The 20,224-nt window shown below is 45.9% G+C and overlaps 1 protein-coding gene across 1 annotated transcript; it reads left to right on the top strand.

Annotated features, from left to right (window-relative positions):
* Positions 1–1,493: 1,493 nt before the first annotated feature.
* Positions 1,494–18,328, top strand: LOC144678318 (F-box only protein 28-like). The gene is made up of 3 exons (XM_078538143.1): positions 1,494–1,598; positions 13,118–13,256; positions 18,009–18,328. Exons 1-3 carry the CDS (start codon positions 1,501–1,503, stop codon positions 18,276–18,278), a joined length of 507 nt encoding a protein of 168 aa, XP_078394269.1. The 5' UTR covers positions 1,494–1,500; the 3' UTR covers positions 18,279–18,328.
* Positions 18,329–20,224: the final 1,896 nt, after the last annotated feature.

The following is a 20,224-nucleotide window of genomic DNA, read 5'->3' as shown; positions in this document are numbered from 1 at the left end:
ATTACACCCCGGGGAGCAGAGAGAGAGTGACTGGAATAAATAACACCTCGGGCAACAGAGAGAGAGAGAGACTGGAATAAATAACACCCCGGGGAGCAGAAAGAGAGAGACTGGAATAAATAACACCCCGGGCAGCAGAGAGAGGGAGAGAGAGACTGGCATAAATAACACCCCGGGGAGCAGAGAGAGAGAGATTGGAATAAATAACCCCCGGGGGGCAGAGAGAGAGACTGGAATAAATAATACCCCAGGGAGCAGAGAGAGAGAGAGAGAGAGAGAGAGACTGGAATAAATAACACCCCGGGGAGCAGAGAGAGAGAGACTGGAATAATTAATACCCCGGGGAGCAGAGAGAGAGAGAGAGAGAGAGAGAGACTGGAATAAATAACACCCCGGGGAGCAGAGAGAGAGAGACTGGAATAAATAACACCCCGGGGAGCAGAGAGAGAGAGAGACTGGAATAAATAACACCCCGGGGAGCAGAGAGAGAGAGAGACTGGAATAAATAACACCCCGGGGAGCAGAGAGAGAGAGACTGGAATAAATAACACCCCGGGGAGCAGAGAGAGAGAGAGACTGGAATAAATAACACCCCGGGCAGCAGAGAGAGAGAGAGAGACTGGAATAAATAACACCCCGGGGAGCAGAGAGAGAGAGAGAGACTGGAATAAATAACACCCCGGGGAGAAAAGAGAGAGAGAGACTGGAATAAATAACACCCCGGTGGAGCAGAGAGAGAGAGAGACTGGAATAAATAACCCCCCGGGGAGCAGAGAGAGAGAGAGAGAGAGAGAGACTGGAATAAATAACACCCCGGGGAGCAGAGAGAGAGAGAGAGACTGGAATATATAACACCCCGGGGAGCAGAGAGAGAGAGAGACTGGAATAAATAACACCCCGGGCAGCAGAGAGAGAGAGACTGGAATAAATAACACCCCGGGGAGCAGAGAGAGAGAGACTGGAATAAATTACACCCCGGTCAGCAGAGAGAGAGAGAGACTGGAATAAATAACACCCCGGGGAGCAGAGAGAGAGAGAGAGAGAGAGAGACTCGAATAAATAACACCCCGGGCAGCAGAGAGAGAGAGACTGGAATAAATAACACCCCCCGCAGCAGAGAGAGAGAGACTGGAATAAATAACACCCCGGGGAGCGGAGAGAGAGAGAGACTGGAATAAATAACACCCCGGGGAGCAGAGAGAGGGAGAGAGAGAGAGACTGGAATAAATAACACCCCGGGGAGCAGAGGCGGAGAAAGACTGGAATAAATAACACCCCGGGGAGCAGAGAGAGAGGGAGAGAGGCTGGAATAAATAACACCCCGGGGAGCAGAGGCGGAGAAAGACTGGAATAAGTCACATCCTGGGGATCCAAGATTGATTCGAATAAATAACACCCCAGGGAGCAGGGTGGGATGCGGATTAACACTCTCTGTGTTGCACGTTTATGTACCGAGTGGTGCATATGTTACCTGTGTCTTTTCCACAGGTTTGTAAGCGAATGGATGCAGTTTGTCAGCGGATGTTGAACCAGGGCTTTCTGAAAGTTGAGCGGTACCATAATTTGTGTCAGAAACAGGTCAAAGCACAGCTGCCACGGTGAGTAACTGGGGTCACTGGTGGCCCGGCTGTACCATAATCTCTTCACAGCATCTAACTGCATTTAACTTGAAGTTGTCGTCTGGCGTTAAGCATGAAATGATAATGACCCTCCACAGATCCTTCATCTCAAACATAAGGAAGTGTATAGTTACCTTGAACATGCGGCATCAACCGTTGACGAGGTTGTTTCCTGGGATGACTGGGTTGCCAGGAAAGGCAAGTAAATTGGGCCTACACTGACAGGGTACACACTGGTTTGGGAATCGAGAACACGGAGGCACAGTCTCAGGGTAAAGCGTGAAACCTTTAGGACTGAGATGAGGTGAGACTTGTTCACTCAGCAGGTTGCGAATCTTTGCAATTGTCTACTCCAGAATGTTGTGCTTATACTTGTTGAATATATTTAAGGCTGAGATAGAGATTTTTGGGGTTTTTTATTCTTTCACGGGATGTCGGCATCAATGGCTTGGCCAGCATTTGTTGGCCATCCCTAATGGCGCTTTAGAGGGTGTTGGTGAGCCATCTTCTTGAACTGCTGCAGTCCATGTTGTGTTAGTGCACCCACCATGCTGTTTGGAAAGGGTGTCTCAGGGAATCAAGGGCTCTGTAGAGCGGGTGTGAAAGTGGATGGGGTCATGTTGAATGGTGGAGCAAGGATCCATCTGATCTACTCATTTTATTTCTTATTTTCTTAACCAGTTGTGACTAATTGGGGATCCAACTGTGGAGGAATCCAGAATTTAGATGTGGGCTTTTGGAAATTGCGATTTGTAATATTTAGATTTTCATTGGTGGGAATCTAGATGTTTTTGTCACTGTTGGTTTAATGGCTGGATAGAAAGCAGAGTATATGAAAGCTCTTTCATGTTTGAGTGATTTGCTTCCTTGGTTGCTAAATAATACATTACCAGAAGGATATGGAGGCGTTGGAGAGGGTGCAGAGGAGGTTTGCCAGGATGCTGCCTGGTCTGGAGGTTATTAGCTATGAGGAGAGGTTGGAGAAACTGGGATTGTTCTCACCAGAGCGACAGAGATTGAGGGTCGACTTGATAGAAGTTTACAAAATTATGAGTGGCATGGACAGAGTAGATAGTCAGAAGCTTTTTCCCAGGGTGGAAGTCAATTACTAGGGGACATAGATTTAAGGTGAGAGGAGAAAACTATAAAGGAGATGTGCGGGGCAAGTTTTTTACACAGAGGGTAGTGAGTGTCTGGAATTCGCTGCCAGAGGAGGTGGTGGAAGCAGGTACGATAGTGGTGTTTAAGAGGCAGCTTGACAAATACATGAATAGGATGGGAATAGGGGGACACGGACCCCGGAAGTGCAAAATGTTTTAGTTGACGGGGCAATATGATCGGCGCAGGCTTGGAGGGCCGAAGGGCCTGTTCCTGTGCTGTACTTTTCTTTGTTCTTTGTTCTTTAAATACACGTGAAATGAGCTGAGCCCGATAACTCTCGGGGTGGTAAAGGCACTGATTGCACTTTGCTGAGATGCCATAGCAGGTACTTCCATTCATTGCAGAGACTGAGAGTTGGCTCTTGCTGCCAGTGGGATGTTACAATGAGCATCTGTGACCTCGTACTGCCAGTAGGAAGCCCCCTAATCCTATGCCCTGAGTGCCCAGGAACCCGACTCACTGGGCGGCGGGAGCGCGGGGGAGCCCGGCTCAGTGGGGGCGGGGGAGCCCAGCTCACCGGGGGCGGGAGCTCAGGGGAGCCCGGCTCGGTGGGGGCGGGAGCGCAGGCGAGCCCGGCTCGGTGGGGGCGGGAGCGCGGGGGAGCCCGGCTCGGTGGGGGCGGGAGCGTGGGGGAGCCCGGCTCGGTGGGGTGCGGGAGCGCAGGGGAGCCCGGCTCGTTGGGGCGCGGGCAGTAAACCTGTCCTGAGTGAACACCTGGAGTAGATGTTTCCATCTTGAGTCATTGAGGTCAAGTGGGAGTTAGAGACACTCCAACACAAGGGAGATGGGGAAGTATCTGGATGTTTCATTTCAGAGCTTGGTCACACCTCATCGAAAGATGCAGGATCAAACAGGAGCGGTTTGGCAGTTAGGTTTCAGGTGAGATAGTGAATAAGGATACACAGAAACTGATCCTATCTGACAGGTACAATTTAATTGTCAAAAGGACAGCCAGAATGCAGGCCATGGGTACCTTGGAGCAGGAGACTGTGTAGTGTGGGAAGAGGAGGAGAAGAGAAGCGTAACATCATTACAGAGGATTCAACAATTAGTGTGGAGGACAGATAACATCCTTTGTAAGCAGGATTGTGAATCCCCTGTAGTTGTTGAAAAAAGAGACATCATGGCAAACACCATTTTATACTGTATGTGAAGAGAGTGCTGATTGGTGGGCAAGTGGCGTTGGCGTGGAGAATGCACCACTGACATTTAACTACCGAGCATTGTTTGAAATTTAAACCAGGCAGCTTGACCTTGATTGGCCAAGGCATTACCCTGAGGAATGAGTCAGAGAATGGCTGTCACTTATTTTGTTGAGCTGAAACAGGCACAACGTATGTATGTGTTTTTTCTGTCTGCAAAGAACGGGGCCCTGTATATTAATATATGTAGCTTCCAATACACGCACATGAGCCACACTGCGAGCCCAACTGGCAATCCTAAATTGATTGATAGCGTAATTCTTAGAGCACTGAGGATTATTTAACAAATGTCCAATCACAGAATCACATCTAATGTTGGACACTGTTTTGAGATTTGCAAGTTGGATATTGTCTGTACCCTGCCCGTTGTGAACAGCAGCTGGAACATGTTGTTTGATACGATCTGCCAGTCTTTGGGACGTATGGCCTACATACTTAGCATCACGCTGACACTGTATATACTACATTATTCATTTGTGTGATAGGCAGAATGTATTTTTGGCTTGACGGCAGCACCCTGTTAGTGGTGAATATCGCTTGTGTTGCTACTGCATAGTAGCAGTGTGAAACAGCTAGCTTCACCTGTTGCTCAAACTTTTGAGATACTTTACCCTTCCAGGGTAATCTGAGGCAGACTAGGCACTTTTCAGGGCCAAAAGTGACAGCCTTAGGGCTGTTCACGAGTTTGCATGAACTCAATCATATTATGGATATTATATGCAGCTATTAGAAGGAAAAATCAGTGCGAGGCATTCAAAGGCGAGATTCTACGGGCACAGACATGTCCCCACAAAGAAGAAGGTGGTACTGCCAAATCTAGAGCCCTCCGGCTATCCAGAAGCATACAGGCCAAGATAAAGCAGAAAAAGAAAGCTTATGACAGTCACAAAAGACTTAATACTGTAAAAAGCCTAGAGGAGTATAGAAAGTACAGGGGTGAAGTAAAAATGGAAAGTAGGAAAGCAAGGAGAGGATACGAGAAAATATCGGCAGGTTAAATCAAAGAAAATCCTCAGATGTTTTACCAGCACATTAAGAGTAAGAAAATAATTAAGGAAAATGTCGATCCTATCAGAGATGTACATGGTAACTTGTGGATTAGAAACATAGAAAATAGGAGCAGGAGCAGATCATTCGGCCCTTCGAGCCTGCTCCGCCATTCAGTATGATCATGGCTGATCCTCTATCTCATGCCGTACTCCTGTGCTCTCCCCATACCCCTTGATGCCTTTAGAGTCCAAGAATCTCTTTCCTCCTTAACCTTATTCAGTGACTTGGCATCCACAGCCTTCTGTGGTAGAGAATTCCATAGGTTCACCAGCGCCTGAGTGAAGAAGTTTTTCCTCATCTCAGCCCTAAATGGCTTATCCTGTATTCTGAGACTGACCCCTTGTTCCAGACCACACAACCAGAGGAAATATTATCCTTCCATCCAGTAATATCATCCCTGCAACCAGATGCAGGGATGCTATTACTTGATGCAGATGATGTGGGCAGGGTTCTCAATGGGTACTTTGTCTCTGTCTTCACTAAGGAGAGGGATGATGCAGACATTCTAGTTAAAGAGGGGCAGTGCCTAACAAATTTGATTGAGTTTTTTGAGGAGGTGACCAGGTGTGTAGATGAGGGTAGTGCAGTTGATGTAGTTAAAATGGATTTCAGCAAAGCCTTTGACAAGGTCCCACATGGGAGACTTATAAAGAAGGCAAATGCACATGGGATACAGGGTAATTTGATAAGGTGGACTCAAAATTGGCTTAGTTGTAGGAGACAGAGGGTGATGACGGAAGGATGCTTTAGTGACTGGAAGCCAGTGTCCAGTGGTGTACCACAGGGATCTGTGCTGGGTTCCCTATTGTTCATCATTTATATAAACGACATAGGTGACTATGTGGGGGGTAGGATTAGTAAGTTTGCAGATGACACAAAGATTGGCCGGGTGGTTAACAGTGAGGTTGAGTGTCTTGGGCTACAGGAAGATATAGACGGGATAGTCAAATGGGCAGATAAGTGGCAGATGGAATTTAAACCTGAAAAGTGTGAAGTGATGCACTTTGGAAGGAGTAATTTAACAAGGAAGTATTCAATGAACGATATGACACTAGGAAGCTCTGAGGAACAATGGGACCTTGGCGTATGTGTCCATAGATCTCTGTAAGCAGAGGGGCATGTTAGTGGGGTGGTGAAAAAGGCATATGGGACACTTGCCTTTATCAATCAAGGCATAGATTACAGAAGTAGGGAGGTCATGTTGGAGTTGTACAGAACCTTGGTGAGGCCACAGCTGGAGTACTGTGTGCAGTTCTGGTCGCCACATTATAGGAAGGATGTGATTGCACTGGAGCGGGTGCAGAGGAAGTTCACCAGGATGTTGCCTGGGATGAAACATTTAAGTTATGAAGAGAGGTTGGATAGACTTGGGTTGTTTTCGTTGGAGCAGAGAAGACTGAGGGGTGACTTGATCGAGGTGTACAAGATTATGAGGGGCATGGACAGGGTGGATAGGGAGCCAGCTCTATCAATCCTCACTAGATACACGCGATGTCCCAGAGGTTTGGACGTTTGCAAACGTTGTACCATTATTTAAAAAGGGTGCGAGGGATAGGTCATAAAGTTATAGGCCGGTCAATCTGACTTCGGTTGAAGGGTCAGTCACGAGGGGACACAAGTTCAAGGTGACGGGCAGGAGGTTTAGGGGGGATGTGAGGAAAAACTTTTTTACCCAGAGGGTGGTGACGGTCTGGAATGCACTGCCTGGGAGGGTGGTGGAGGTGGGTTGCCTCACATCCTTTAAAAAGTACCTGGATGAGCACTTGGCATGTCATAACATTCAAGGCTATGGGCCAAGTGCTGGTAAATGGGATTAGGTAGGTAGGTCAGGTGTTTCTCATGTGTTGGTGCAGACTCGATGGGCTGAAGGGCCTCTTCTGCACAGAGATTCTGTGAAATATTAGATATAGTGAGAGAGGAAGTAGTGGAGGGACTGGCATCCTTGAAGGTGGATAAGTCACCAGGGCCAGATGGATTATATCCCAGCTGTTGAAGGAAGCCAGGGAGGAAATAACGATGCTCTAAGGATCATTTTCCAATCCTCACTAGATACACGCGATGTCCCAGAGGTTTGGACGTTTGCAAATGTTGTACCATTATTTAAAAAGGGTGCGAGGGATAGGTCATAAAATTATAGGCCGGTCAACCTGACTTCGGTGGTGGCAAAATCAATGGAAACAATCCTGAGAGACAGGATAAACTGTCACTTAGAAAGGCACGTATTGATCAGGGTTAGTCAGCATGGTTTTGTTAGGGGAAGATTGTGTCTTACTAACTTAATAGAATTTTTTGATGAAGTGACAAGACAAAGGGAGTGTTGATGGTAGTGTTGATTAAAGAAGGTATTAATAATAGCATAAAGGTAAGATAGCAGAATGTGTTATTAGCAGAACAAGGGTTCCGTAACACCTGCCCCTTTACCACCTCCCTCCTCACCATCCAAGGCCCCAAGCAGCGATTCACTTTCACCTCCTTCAATTTAGTCTACTGTATTTTCTGTTCAGAATACAGCCTCCTCTACATTGGGGAGACCAAACGCAGACTGGGTGACCACTTTGCAGAACACCTTCATTCAGTCCACAGCACCCCCGGACTCGAAACATTAACTGTTTTCTCTCCACAGATGCTGCCAGACCTGCTGAATCTGTCGAGCATTTTCTGTTTTTCGTTCTGGTTTCTAGCACCCGTAGTATTTTGCTTTTATTTAATTGCTACTAGTGAGCTTAGATGGCTCTGCGTGCCTCAATGTACTCTCAACCAGCTTCAGTTTACCCAGAAGTTTTGGTTTCCTTAGAAATTGGAAGGGCTGTTCGCGTGCCACGCGCACCCCCCCCCCCCCCCCACACACACACACACACACACACACACACACACACACACAACCACCGATCTGCTTCAAAAATGACAAACTTTGGAACCATAGATTCCATAACACAGATTTCAATCAAGTGAACACCGACTTGATTTGTAATAATACTGCCTTTCAACAGATAGTTGATAAACCTACATGAAATAATGCAGTTTTGGATATCTTAACCAACTGGGTCCCCACTACATAGAAAATGGGATCATGTGCCCTCTTGGTAATCGTGACCATAATTCTGTCTTCTGGTGCCCCCAATTGCCGATCCTACATTGTCCCAATGTATCCTTGAGGAGTGTGGTGAGGCCAATTAGGGGCTCCAATTCTCGAGCTTTCGGCCGCTGGACATCTTCCCACACTTGGCCCGAGGCACTCAGTTCTTCTACTGCTGGTAAATGTGATGCAGTGTACACCTCCTTGCTGCTGGTGTTGACTTTATACTTGTAGGAGTATTCAAATTCATCAAAGCGACAAAGCTTGGGTCACCCCGAGGGTGAAGTGTCTTAACCATAAATGTCAAAGGCATTTCCATATTTGGGACTCCCAGGAGTGGCAGGAGTACTGTAACATGGTGCAACGTGCCATTGCAAATGCAAAAGCACGCTTCTATCGTGACCAGGTAATGCAGTTGAAGAAAGATAATTGTTGAAAGATTAAAGAGGTAAATGCGTGGCTCAAAGATTGGTGTGGAAGAAATGGGTTCGAATTCACGGGACATTGGCATCAGTACTGGGGAAAGAGGGAGCTATTCCATTCGGACGGGCTCCATTTGAATCATGCTGGAACCAGTGTCCTGGCGAATCGCATAACTAGGGTTGTAGATAGGGCTTTAAACTAAATAGTGGGGGGGAGGGTTCAGTTGCATGGAAATATAAAAAATCAAAGTTTAAGGAGAGGGTAAGAGTGCAGGTTAGTGACGAGGCTGATTGTTACCAAAAAGTGAAAAGAAGGGACAGTGTGTGAACACCATATTGCACCAAAGAATCCAATGAGAGTAGGGAAAATTGACAATAGGGCAAACTTAAAGGCTTTGTATCTGAATGCGCGTAGCATTTGGAATAAAACTAATGAGTTAACAGCGCAAATAGAGATAAATAGGTATGCTTTGGTGGCAATTACTGAGACGTGGTTACAGGGAGAACAGGTTTAGGAGTTGAATATCCAAGGGTACTCAGTGTTTCGGAAGGATAGGCAGGAAGGAAAAAGAGGTGGTGTAGCTTTGTTAGTAAAGGAAAAGATCAGTGGTATAGTGAGGAATGCTATAGGCACTGGAGAGCAAGACAGAGTCAGTCTGGGTAGTAATAAGAAATAGCAAGGGAAAGAAGTCCCTGGTGGGAGTAATCTATAGGTCCCCAAACAGTAATTCAGCAGTAGGGCACAGTATAAACCAGGAAATACTGGGAGCATGTAAGAAAGGCACTGCAATAATCATGGGTGATTTTATATGCATAGACTGGACTAATCAAATTGGCAAGGTTAGCCTCTAGGGAGAATTCATAGAGTGTATTAGAGATTGTTTCTTGGAGCAATATGTTGTGGAACCAACCAGGGGGCAGGCTATTCTGGATTTGGTTTTATGTAATGAGATGGGATTAATTAATGATCTCGTAGTAAAGGATCCTCTTCCGTAGAGTGATCATAACATGCTAGAATTTCAAGCTTAGTTTGGGAGCGAGAAACTTGAGTCCCACACTAGTGTTCTGGAGTTAAACAAGGTAACTACATAGGCACATAGGCATGAGGGCAGATTTGGCCCTAGTGGACTAGGCAGGAAGATTACAAGGTAGGACAGTTGATGAACAGTGGCAGATATTAAGGGGATATTCAATTCCTCCCAAGTAAAATATATTCCAAAGAGGGGGAAAAAGCATCCATGGCTAAGCAAAGAAGTTAAAGGTACCATAGGCATACCAAATTGCAAAGGTCAGTGGCAGGCTGGAAGATTGGGAAACTTTTAAAGATCAACAAAGGGTTACTAGAAAAATAATAGAGTAAAGGTAAACTATGAAATAAAACTAGCGCACAATGTAAAAACTGATAGCAAAAGCTTCTACAAGTATATAAAAGGAAAGAGAGTAGCTAAAGTGAATGTAGGTCCCTTGGAGGATGAGACTGGGGAGTTAATAGTGGGGAACGCAGAAATGGCAGAGATGCTTAATCAATATTTTGCCTCAGTTTTCACAGTGGAGGACACTAGTACCACCCCAATAGTAACAGGTAGTGCAGAGGGTCTCGAGAAGGAGGAACTTAGAACAATCGCCATCACTAGAGAAAAAGTACTGAGCAAACTATTGGGATTAAAGGGTGACAAGTCCCCAGGACCTGATGGCCTACATCCCAGGGCCTTAAAGGAAGTGGCAGTGGAGATAGTGGATGCATTGGCTATAATATTCCAAAATTCCCTGGATTCTGGAAAGGTTCCAGTGTATTGGAAAAATGCTAATATAATGCCCTGATTCAAAAAGGGGGGGAGGCAGAAAGTAGGAAACTATAGACCAGTTAGTTTAATGTCTGTTGTTGGGAAATTGTTGGAATCCATTATTAAGGAAGTAGTAATGGGGCATTCGGAAAGTCTAAAAGTGCAATCCATCAGAGTCAGCATGGTTTTATGAAGAGTAAACCGTGTTTGACTAATTTGCTAGAGTTCTTTGAAGATGTGACAAGCAAAATGGATAATGGGGATCTTGTAGATGTAGTATATCTGGACTTTCAGAAGTCCATTGATAAGGTGCCGCACAAAAGATTAATACACAAGATAAGATCACACGGAGTTAGGGGTAATATATTAGCTTGGCTAGAGGATTGGCTAACCAACAGAAAGCAGAGAGTCGGGATAAATGGGTCTTTTTCTGGATGGTAACTGTAACTAGTGGGGTGCCACAAGGTTTGGTCTTTGGGCCCCAACTATTTACAATCTATATTAAAGACTTGGATTCAGGGATAGAAGGTACTATAGCTAAATTTTGCAGATGACACCAAAATAGGTGGGAAAGTAAGTTGCAATGAAGAAATAAGAAATTTACAAATGGATATGGACAGGTTAGGTGAATGGGCCAAAATTTGGCAGATGGAGTTTAACGTGGATAAGTGTGAGGTTATCCATTTTGGTCTGAAGACTGAAAAGGCGACTTATTATTTAAATGAAGAGAAACTTCAGAATGCTTCAGTGCAGAGGGATCTGGGTGTCCTCGTGCATGAATCACTGAAAGCTAGTATACAGGTACAGCAGGTAATAAGGAAGGCAGATGGAATTTTGGCATTTATTGCTAAAGGAATAGAATATAAAAATAGGGTAGTGTTGCAACTGTACAAGGCATTGGTGAGACCACACCTGGAGTACTGTACACAGTTTTGGTCCCCTTACTTGAGGAAGGATGTAGTTGCATTGGAGGCGGTTCAGAGGAGGTTCACTAGATTGATTCCAGAGATGCGGGGCTTGTCTTATGAGGAGAGATTGAGCAGTTTAGGCCTATAATCGCTAGAGTTTAGAAGGATGAGAGGAGATCTAATTGAGGTTTATAAGATGCTAAAGGGGATAGACAAAGTAGACGTGGAGCGGATGTTTCCCCTTGTGGGGCATTCTAGAACGAGAGGCTATAGTTTTAGGCTAAGGGGTAGTAGATTTAAATCAGAGATGAGGAGGAATTACTTTTCTCAAAGGGTGGTGAATCTGTGGAATTCACTACCTCAGAGTGCAGGGGATGCCGGGACGCTGAATAAATTTAAGGAAGAGATAGACAGATTTTTAATTAGTAACGGGTTGAAAGATTATGGGGAGAAGGCGGAAAATTGGAGTTGAGGCCAAAATGAGATCAGCCATGATCGCATTGAATGGTGGGACAGGCTCGAGGGGCTGAATTGCCTACTCCTGCCCCTAGTTCTTATGTTCTTATCATTGTGTTATCAACGCATTAAGCTGATGATGTCAGATTCCCAGCCCCCTCAGATCATTGCAGTTCCTAATGGAGATCATTCTCAACCACTGTCCTTTGCCATTAATGGATATTTTGCAGATGTTGCTGGTGATATGACATATCTGGCTTTTTCACAATTACCATGTTTCTACGGGCGAAAAAACCTGTGATCCAAATGTGGGAGTCTTCCGAGAGCTCTTGACAGTTAGACCTGGAAAGTCCCATATCTGATTTTTCTGTAACTAATTTTGTAATTAATTAAGTAAATCTGGAATAAAACCTTGTATCAGTAATGATGATCATGAAATTACCAGATTATTGTAAATAACTCATCTGGTTCACTAATGTCCTTTAGGGAAGGTAATCTGCTGTCATTACCTGGTCTGGCCTACATGGTACTCCAGAAGCAGAGCAATGTGCTTAACTGTCAACTACCCATGAAATGGCCTAGCAAGCCACTGAGTTATATTCAGGAAGGTGCCCACCTCTACTTTCACAAGGGCAATTAGGGATGGGCAATAAATACTGGCTTAACCAGCAGTGCCCACATCCTGTGAATGAATTGATAAAGAAGTTGAGCAGCTCTGAGTCTCAGGGATGGGGAAAGGGTTGCAGTAGGATCAGGATGGTGCACAACAGTAACAAAGATATGGAGAGTCAAGGCCATGGAGAAATTTGAAAACAAGGGGGCAAATTCTGATGAAGGGCCATCGAGCTGAAACATTAACTCTGTTTCTGTCTCCATAGATACAGTCTGACCGGCTGAGTATTTTCAACATTTTCTGCTTTTATTCTGAAATTTAAAATTGAGGCATTGCTGGAATGGGAGCCAATGTTGCTCAGCAAATGCGAGTTAGACAGGTAGCAGAGAAAGTGGAAGGTGGGCAGTCAGCCTGGAGAGCATTTGAATAGTCAGGTCTAGACATGACAGAAAGACATTAATGAACGTTTCAGCAGCTTCCCTCGCTGAGCTGAGGGAAGGGCAGAGTCAGGCTATCATGCAAAGGTGGAATAGGTGGTCTTGGTCATGATGGGGTATATAGTCAGAACCTCATATCAAGGTCAAAGGCAACACTAATATTGCCAGTGGTCTGGTTCATTCTCCGTTTCTGTAATGGGACGATGAGGGAGGTGGAGCACAACAGCTGGGGGTGAAGTCAAGGAGAAAATAAAGGGGAACCCTGACTGTAGCACGAAGGTGAAGAAGAGAGATCAAAATGATGGAGAAACACACAAGGATCTGGGCTCCCCACTGGGTTGAACTTAAGGGAACTCTACACGGTAAGGGTTAATTCTCTCTTCTTGCAGGCGGGAGTCGGAGCGTAGGAATCACTCACTGGCACGTCACGCAGATATCTTGGCAGCAGTGGAGACCAGACTGTCCCTGCTCAACATGACCTTCATGAAATATGTCGACACCAATCTCTGCTGCTTCATCCCCGGCAAGGTGGGTGCAGAATGGGGCGACGGAGTCATGGGGGATGTGGGTGACTCAGACGACTTCCAAATCTGGGGTGTTTTAGAAACTGGCCTAGCATCATAGGCTGAGAATCTTCTCTCTTTGTTAGTTAAAAATATGGGGGAAATTAAAAGAGCAGAAAATAAGCTTTCATTTATGTAACACCTTTCATAACCTCAGGATGTTGTAGAGTGTTTTACAAACAATGAAATACGTTTGAACTGAGGTCCTTGTAATGTAGGATTAACTACATTAATGTTGTCACGTAGTTAAAACAAGCTTTACTTTGTATCCAACCCTGTGCTGTATCTGCCCTGGAGTGTTTAATGGGGACAGTGTAGAGGGAGCTTTACCCTGTATGTAACCTGTGCTGTACCTGAGTTAGTGTATTTGATGGGGCAGTGACGAGGGAGATTCACTCTGTATCTAACCCCGTGCTGTACCTGCCCTGGGAGTGTTTGATGGGGATGGTGTATAGGGAGCTTCACTCTGTATCTAACCCCGTGCTGTACCTGTCCTGGGAGTGTTTAATGGGGACAGTGTAGAGGGAGCTTTACTCTGTATCTAACCCCGTGCTGTACCTGGGAGTGTTTGATGGGACAGTGTAGAGGGAGTAATGTAAAAGCAAAATACTGCAGATGCTGGAAATCTGAAATCAAAACAAAGTGCGAGATAAACTCAGCTGGTCTGGCAGCATCTGTGCATAGAGAAAGAGTTAAATTTTTCAATCAAATATGACTGTTCAGAACTGAAGTAGTAGCTCTGAAGATGAGTCAGTTTAAACTCAAAACTATTTCTCTCTCCACAGTTGCTTCCATACCAAGCCTTTCCAGCACTTTGTTTTTATTTGGGGTAATGGATCTTTATTGTATATCTAACCTCGTGCTGTACCTGCCCGGAGAGTGTTTGATGGGGACAGTGTAGAGAGAGCTTTGCTCTGTATGTATCCTGTGTTGTAGCTGCCCTGGGCGTGTGAGATGGGACAGTGTAGGGACATAGGAACAGGAGTAGGCCATTCAGCTCGTCAAGCCTGCACCACCATTCAATACGATCTTGGCTGATCGAACACTTCAATGCCTTTTACCCACACTATCCCCATAACCCTTTACGTTATTGTTCATCAGAAATTTATCAATCTCTACCTTAAACATACTCAGTGACTGAGCTTCCACAGCCCTCTGGGGTAGAGGATTCCAAAGATTCACAACCCTCTGAGTAAAGAAATTTCTCCTCATCTCGGTCCTAAGTGGCTTCCCCCTTATTTTGAAATTGTGTCCCCTGGTTCTAAACTCCCCAACCAGGGGAAACATCTTTCCTGCATCTACCCTGTCTATTCCTTTAAGTATTTTGTAGGTTTCAATGAGATAATCTTTCATTCTTCGAAACTCTAGAGAATACAGGCCCAGTTTCCCCAATCTCTCTTCATAAGGCAGTCCCGCCATCCCCGGAACGTATCTGGTGATCCTTCATCGCAATCCTTCTATGGCAATAATATCCTTTCGGAAGTAAGGGGACCAAAACTGCATACAGTACTCCAGGTGCGGTCTAACCAAGCTTCTATACAATTGAAGCAAGACTTCACTACTCCTGTACTCAAATCCTCTTGCGATAAAGGCTAACATACCATTAGCCTTCCTAATTGCCTGCTGCACCTGCGTGTTAGCTTTCAGTGACTTATGGACAAGGACACCCAGATCCCTTTGTACATCTACACTTTTTAAATCTCTTACCATGTAGGAAAAACTCTGCACACCTGTTCCTTCTACCCAAGTGGATAACCTCTCATTTTTCCACATTATATTCCATCTGCCATGTTCTTGCCCACTCACTAAAAGTCTGTCCAAATGCTCCTGTAGCTGCTTTACGCCTTCCTCACAATTTCCATTCCCGCCTAGCTTTGTACTGTCTGCGAAATTGGAAATAGTACATTTGGTCCCCACATCCAAATCATTGATATGGATTGTGAATAGCTGGGTCCCAAGTACTGATCCTTGCGGTACCCCACTAGTCACAGCCTGCCATTGCGAGAATGACCCATTTATTCCTACTCTCTGTTTTCTGCCTGTTAGCCAATCCTTAGTACATGCCAGTATATTGCCTCCTATCCCCTGTGCTTTTATTTTGCTAATCAACCTCCTGTGGGGGACTTTATTAAAAGCCTTCTGAAAATCCAAGTATACTATGTCCATCAACTCTCCTTTATCAATTTTGTTCATAACATCCTCAAAAAAACTCCCAAGTTCATCAAACATGATTTCCCATTTGCAAATCCATGCCGACTATCAATCAGAACATGATTATCAAAGTATCCATTTATCACATCCTTGAGTCTAGCATTATCCTTTGTAAGGCTAACAGGCCTGTAGTTCCCTCTTTTCTCTCTCCCTCCCTTCTTAAATAGTGGGGTAACATTTGCTACCTTCCAATCTGCAGGAATCATTCCAGAATCTATAGAATTTTGGAAAATGATCGCCAATGCATCCACTACCCCTATAGCAACCTCTTTCAACACTCTGGGTTGCAGAATATCAGGTCCTGGGAATTTATCAGCTTTCAGTCCCATTAATTTCTCCAATACAACCTTCTTACTTATACTAATTTCTTTCAACTTCTCATTCTCCCTAGTCCCTTGGATCGCTAAATATGGGAGATTTCCTGCATCTTCCTCAGTGAAAACAGACACACAGTAATCATTTAGCTTCTCTATCCCCCATTATGAATTCTCGTGATTCTGCCTGTAATGGACCCACATTTGTCTCGGCCAAACACTTCCTTTTTATATATCTATAGATGCTTTTACAGTCCGTTTTTATATTTCTTGCTAGATTGCATTCATATTCTATTCTCCCTTTCTTTACCAGCTTCTTGATCTTCCTTTGCTGTGTTCTAAAAACCTCCCAATCCTCAGGTTTACTACTATTTCTGGCAACTTTATAAGCCTTTTCTTAATCTTATACAATCCTTTTACCTTCCTTTGTCAGCCACGGTTGACTGACTTTTTTTGGGCTTTTGCACCTTAAAGAAATGTATAGGTGCTGTAAGCTATGTAATAGTTCTATGAAGACTAGACATTGCCTATATACAGTCATACCTTTTAATGTATTTCCACAATCCACCTCAGCCAATTTGTCCCTCATACCTTCATAATTTCCTTTATTCAACTTTAAAACCCTTGCTTCAGAGTGAACTACCTCACTTTCAAACATAATGTAAAATTCTGTCATATTGTGGTCACTCATCCCTAAAGGATTAATTAATTAGCCCTTTTTCATCCCATAATACTAGATCTAAAATAGCCTGTCCACAAGTCAGCTCCTCAACATATTGCTCTAGAAAACCACCCCTATCACACTCCAGAAATTCGTCTTCCACAGCACTGGTGCTCAATTGGTTTACCCAGTCTATATGCAGATTGAATTCACCCCCATGATTTCTGTATTGCCCATGCTACATGCTTCTCTCATCTCCTGATCAATACCATGCCCCAAATTACAGCTACTGTTTGGTGGCTGATAAACAACTCCAATCAATGTCTGCTGTCCTTTGCTGTTTCTTAGCTCTTAGCAAAGGGAGGCGGTGGCATAGTGTTGTTGTCACTGGACTATTATTCCAGAGACCCAGGGTAATGACCTGGGTTCAAATCCCACCATGGCAGATGTTGAAATTTGAATCCAATAAAAAACTGGAATTAAAAAAGTCTTATGACCATGAAACCATTGCCGATTGTTGTGAAAACCCATCTGGTTCACAAATCTCCTTCCGTAAAGGACATTAGCCATCCGTACCCAGTCTGGCCTACATGTGACAGCAATGTGGTTGACTTTTTTTTTAAAAAAATACCCTCTGAATGATATTGACCCAGCGACAATGAAGGAATGGCGATATATTTCCAAGTCAGGATTTTGAGTGGCTTAGAGGGGAAGTTCCAGCTGGTGGTGTTCCTACTGCCGTTGTCCTTCTAGATGGTAGTGCGTTTAGAAGGTGCTGTCTAAGGAGTCTTTGTTAGTTTCTGCAGTGGGGAAGGAGCCTTACTTTTTTGCTAACCGTGCTGAACCTGTCCTTGGAGTGTTTGATGGGGACAGTGTAGAGGGAGCTTTACTTTTTATCTGACTCTGTGTTGTACCTGTCCTGGGAGTGTTTGATGGGGACTTCGCAGAGGGAGTGAAATAAAAGCAAAATACTGCTGATGCTGGAAATCTGAAATCGCTGGAATAACTCAGCTGGTCTGGCAACATCTCTGCATAGTGCAGAGGGAGCTTTACTCTGTATCTAACCCTATGTTGTACCTGTCCTGGGAGTGTTTGATGGGGACAGTGTAGAGGGTGTTAAATTTTCAAATCAAAGACACTTCAGAACTGAAGTAGTAGTTCTGAAGATCAGTCAGATTAGACTCAAAATGATTTCTCTCCACAGTTGCTTTCAGACTGAGCTTTCCCAGCACTTGGTTTTTGTGTGTGTAGATGGAGCTTTTTTGATATCTAACCCCATCTGTACCTGCCCCGGAGAGTGGCAGATGGGCAGTGTCAAGGGAACTTCACTCTGTATCTAACCTGTGCAGTACCTGGCCTGTGTGGGTGTGGTGGGACAGTGTTGAGGGAGCCTTACCTGGTTGCTAACCTGTGCTGAATCTGTCCTGGGAGAGTTTGATGGGAAATGGTAGAGGTCTGAGTTTCTCTGTTATCTGCTTCTTTGCTGTGTGCTGTTACCCACTTGTCTGGTGTGTTGTTACATGTCATGCAGGTAATCGATGAGATTTACCGGGTTCTGAGGTATGTAAACTCCACCCGGTCCCCTCAGAGAGCCCACGAGGTCCTGCAGGAGCTAAGGGACATCTCCTCCATGGCCATGGAATACTTTGATGAGAAGATTGTGCCCATCCTGAAGAAGAAGCTGAGCGGTTCAGACATGTCGGGTCGTCTGCTCGGAGTCACGCCAGGTACTTCCCCCAAATGTTTGAATTGCTCCATTGTGTCGCCTTGGGGATCCTGGAATTTTGCCGGGAGATTGTAGAAGGATGTTGCTCCCAGGGTGTGTGTGGTTGACTTGGGGAGCACACATGCATAAACGCATACAGTAAGTCCCCATTTAAAGTTACCGTTGCATTCCCGAAAATCGCGACATTAAAGTGAAACAGCTTCCAAGTGAATTATGGTGTCCCATAGGAATCAACATTAAAGTCAGTTAGGTTCCTTAGGTCATTTCTAGCCCAGAAAAACCAATGTACAAATTCAAATACTGTACTATATGTGTAAAGCACTATGTTCCTAGCTGGAAAAGCTTGCAAAATAAGTGAATCACTGATTATGACAAGTCCTGTACAAATTCAAATTGGATAACACGAAATCACCCAAACAAGTTCTGAATTGCACAGCTTCTATGTCTCATCCACAGTGCACCTGAAACTCAATTTTTTGCTAGCTTTCCTTCCCCACTCTGCCTCTCTCTTCTTCCCCACTCTGCCTCTCTCTCCTTCCCCACTCTGCCACTCTCCTTCCCCACTCTGCCACTCTCTCTCCTTCCCCACTCTGCCACTCTCTCTCCTTCCCCACTCTGCCTCTATCTCTCCTTCCCCACTCTGCCTCTCTCTCTCCTTCCCCACTCTGCCTCTATCTCTCCTTCCCCACTCTGCCTCTCTCTCCTTCCCCACTCTGCCACTCTCTCTCCTTCCCCACTCTGCCACTCTCTCTCCTTCCCCACTCTGCCACTCTCTCTCCTTCCCCACTCTGCCACTCTCTCTCCTTCCCCACTCTGCCACTCTCTCTCCTTCCCCACTCTGCCACTCTCTCTCCTTCCCCACTCTGCCACTCTCTCTCCTTCCCCACTCTGCCACTCTCTCTCCTTCCCCACTCTGCCACTCTCTCTCCTTCCCCACTCTGCCACTCTCTCTCCTTTCCACTCTGCCTCTCTCTCCATCCCCACTCTGCCTCTCTCTCTCCTTTCCACTCTGCCTCTCTCTCTTTCCCCACTCTGCCACTCTCTCTCCTTCCCCACTCTGCCACTCTCTCCTTCCCCATTCTGCCACGCTTTCCTTCCCCACTCTGCCACTCTCTCCTTCCCCACTCTGCCACGCTTTCCTTCCCCACTCTGCCACTCTCTCTCCTTCCCCACTCTGCCTCTCTCTCTCCTTCCCCACCCTGCCACTCTCTCTCCTTCCCCACCCTGCCACTCTCTCTCCTTCCCCACTCTGCCACTCTCTCTCCTTCCCCACTCTGCCTCTCTCTCCTTCCCCACTCTGCCTCTCTCTCCTTCCCCACTCTGCCTCTCTCTCCTTCCCCACTCTGCCTCTCTCTCCTTCCCCACTCTGCCACTCTCTCTCCTTCCCCACTCTGCCACTCTCTCTCCTGCCCCACTCTGCCTCTCTCTCCTTCCCCACTCTGCCACTCTCTCTCCTTCCCCACTCTGCCTCTCTCTCTCCTTCCCCACTCTGCCACTCTCTCTCCTTTCCACTCTGCCTCTCTCTCCATCCCCACTCTGCCTCTCTCTCTCCTTTCCACACTGCCTCTCTCTCTTTCCCCACTCTGCCACTCTCTCTCCTTCCCCACTCTGCCACTCTCTCCTTCCCCATTCTGCCACGCTTTCCTTCCCCACTCTGCCTCTCTCTCTCCTTCCCCACTCTGCCTCTCTCTCTCCTTCCCCACTCTGCCACTCTCTCTCCTTCCCCACTCTGCCACTCTCTCTCCTTCCCCACTCTGCCTCTCTCTCTCCTTCCCCACTCTGCCACTCTCTCTCCTTCCCCACTCTGCCACTCTCTCTCCTTCCCCACTCTGCCACTCTCTCTCCTTCCCCACTCTGCCACTCTCTCTCCTTCCCCACTCTGCCACTCTCTCTCCTTCCCCACTCTGCCACTCTCTCTCCTTCCCCACTCTGCCACTCTCTCTCCTTCCCCACTCTGCCACTCTCTCTCCTTCCCCACTCTGCCTCTCTCTCCTTCCCCACTCTGCCACTCTCTCTCCTTC

The sequence above is a fragment of the Cetorhinus maximus genome, unplaced genomic scaffold, assembly GCF_964194155.1.
Source record: "Cetorhinus maximus unplaced genomic scaffold, sCetMax3.hap1.1 HAP1_SCAFFOLD_4019, whole genome shotgun sequence".
Taxonomy (NCBI): Eukaryota; Metazoa; Chordata; class Chondrichthyes; order Lamniformes; family Cetorhinidae; genus Cetorhinus; species Cetorhinus maximus.
Note: the sequence above shows the minus strand (reverse complement) of the source record. Positions and strands in the feature narration are given on the sequence as shown.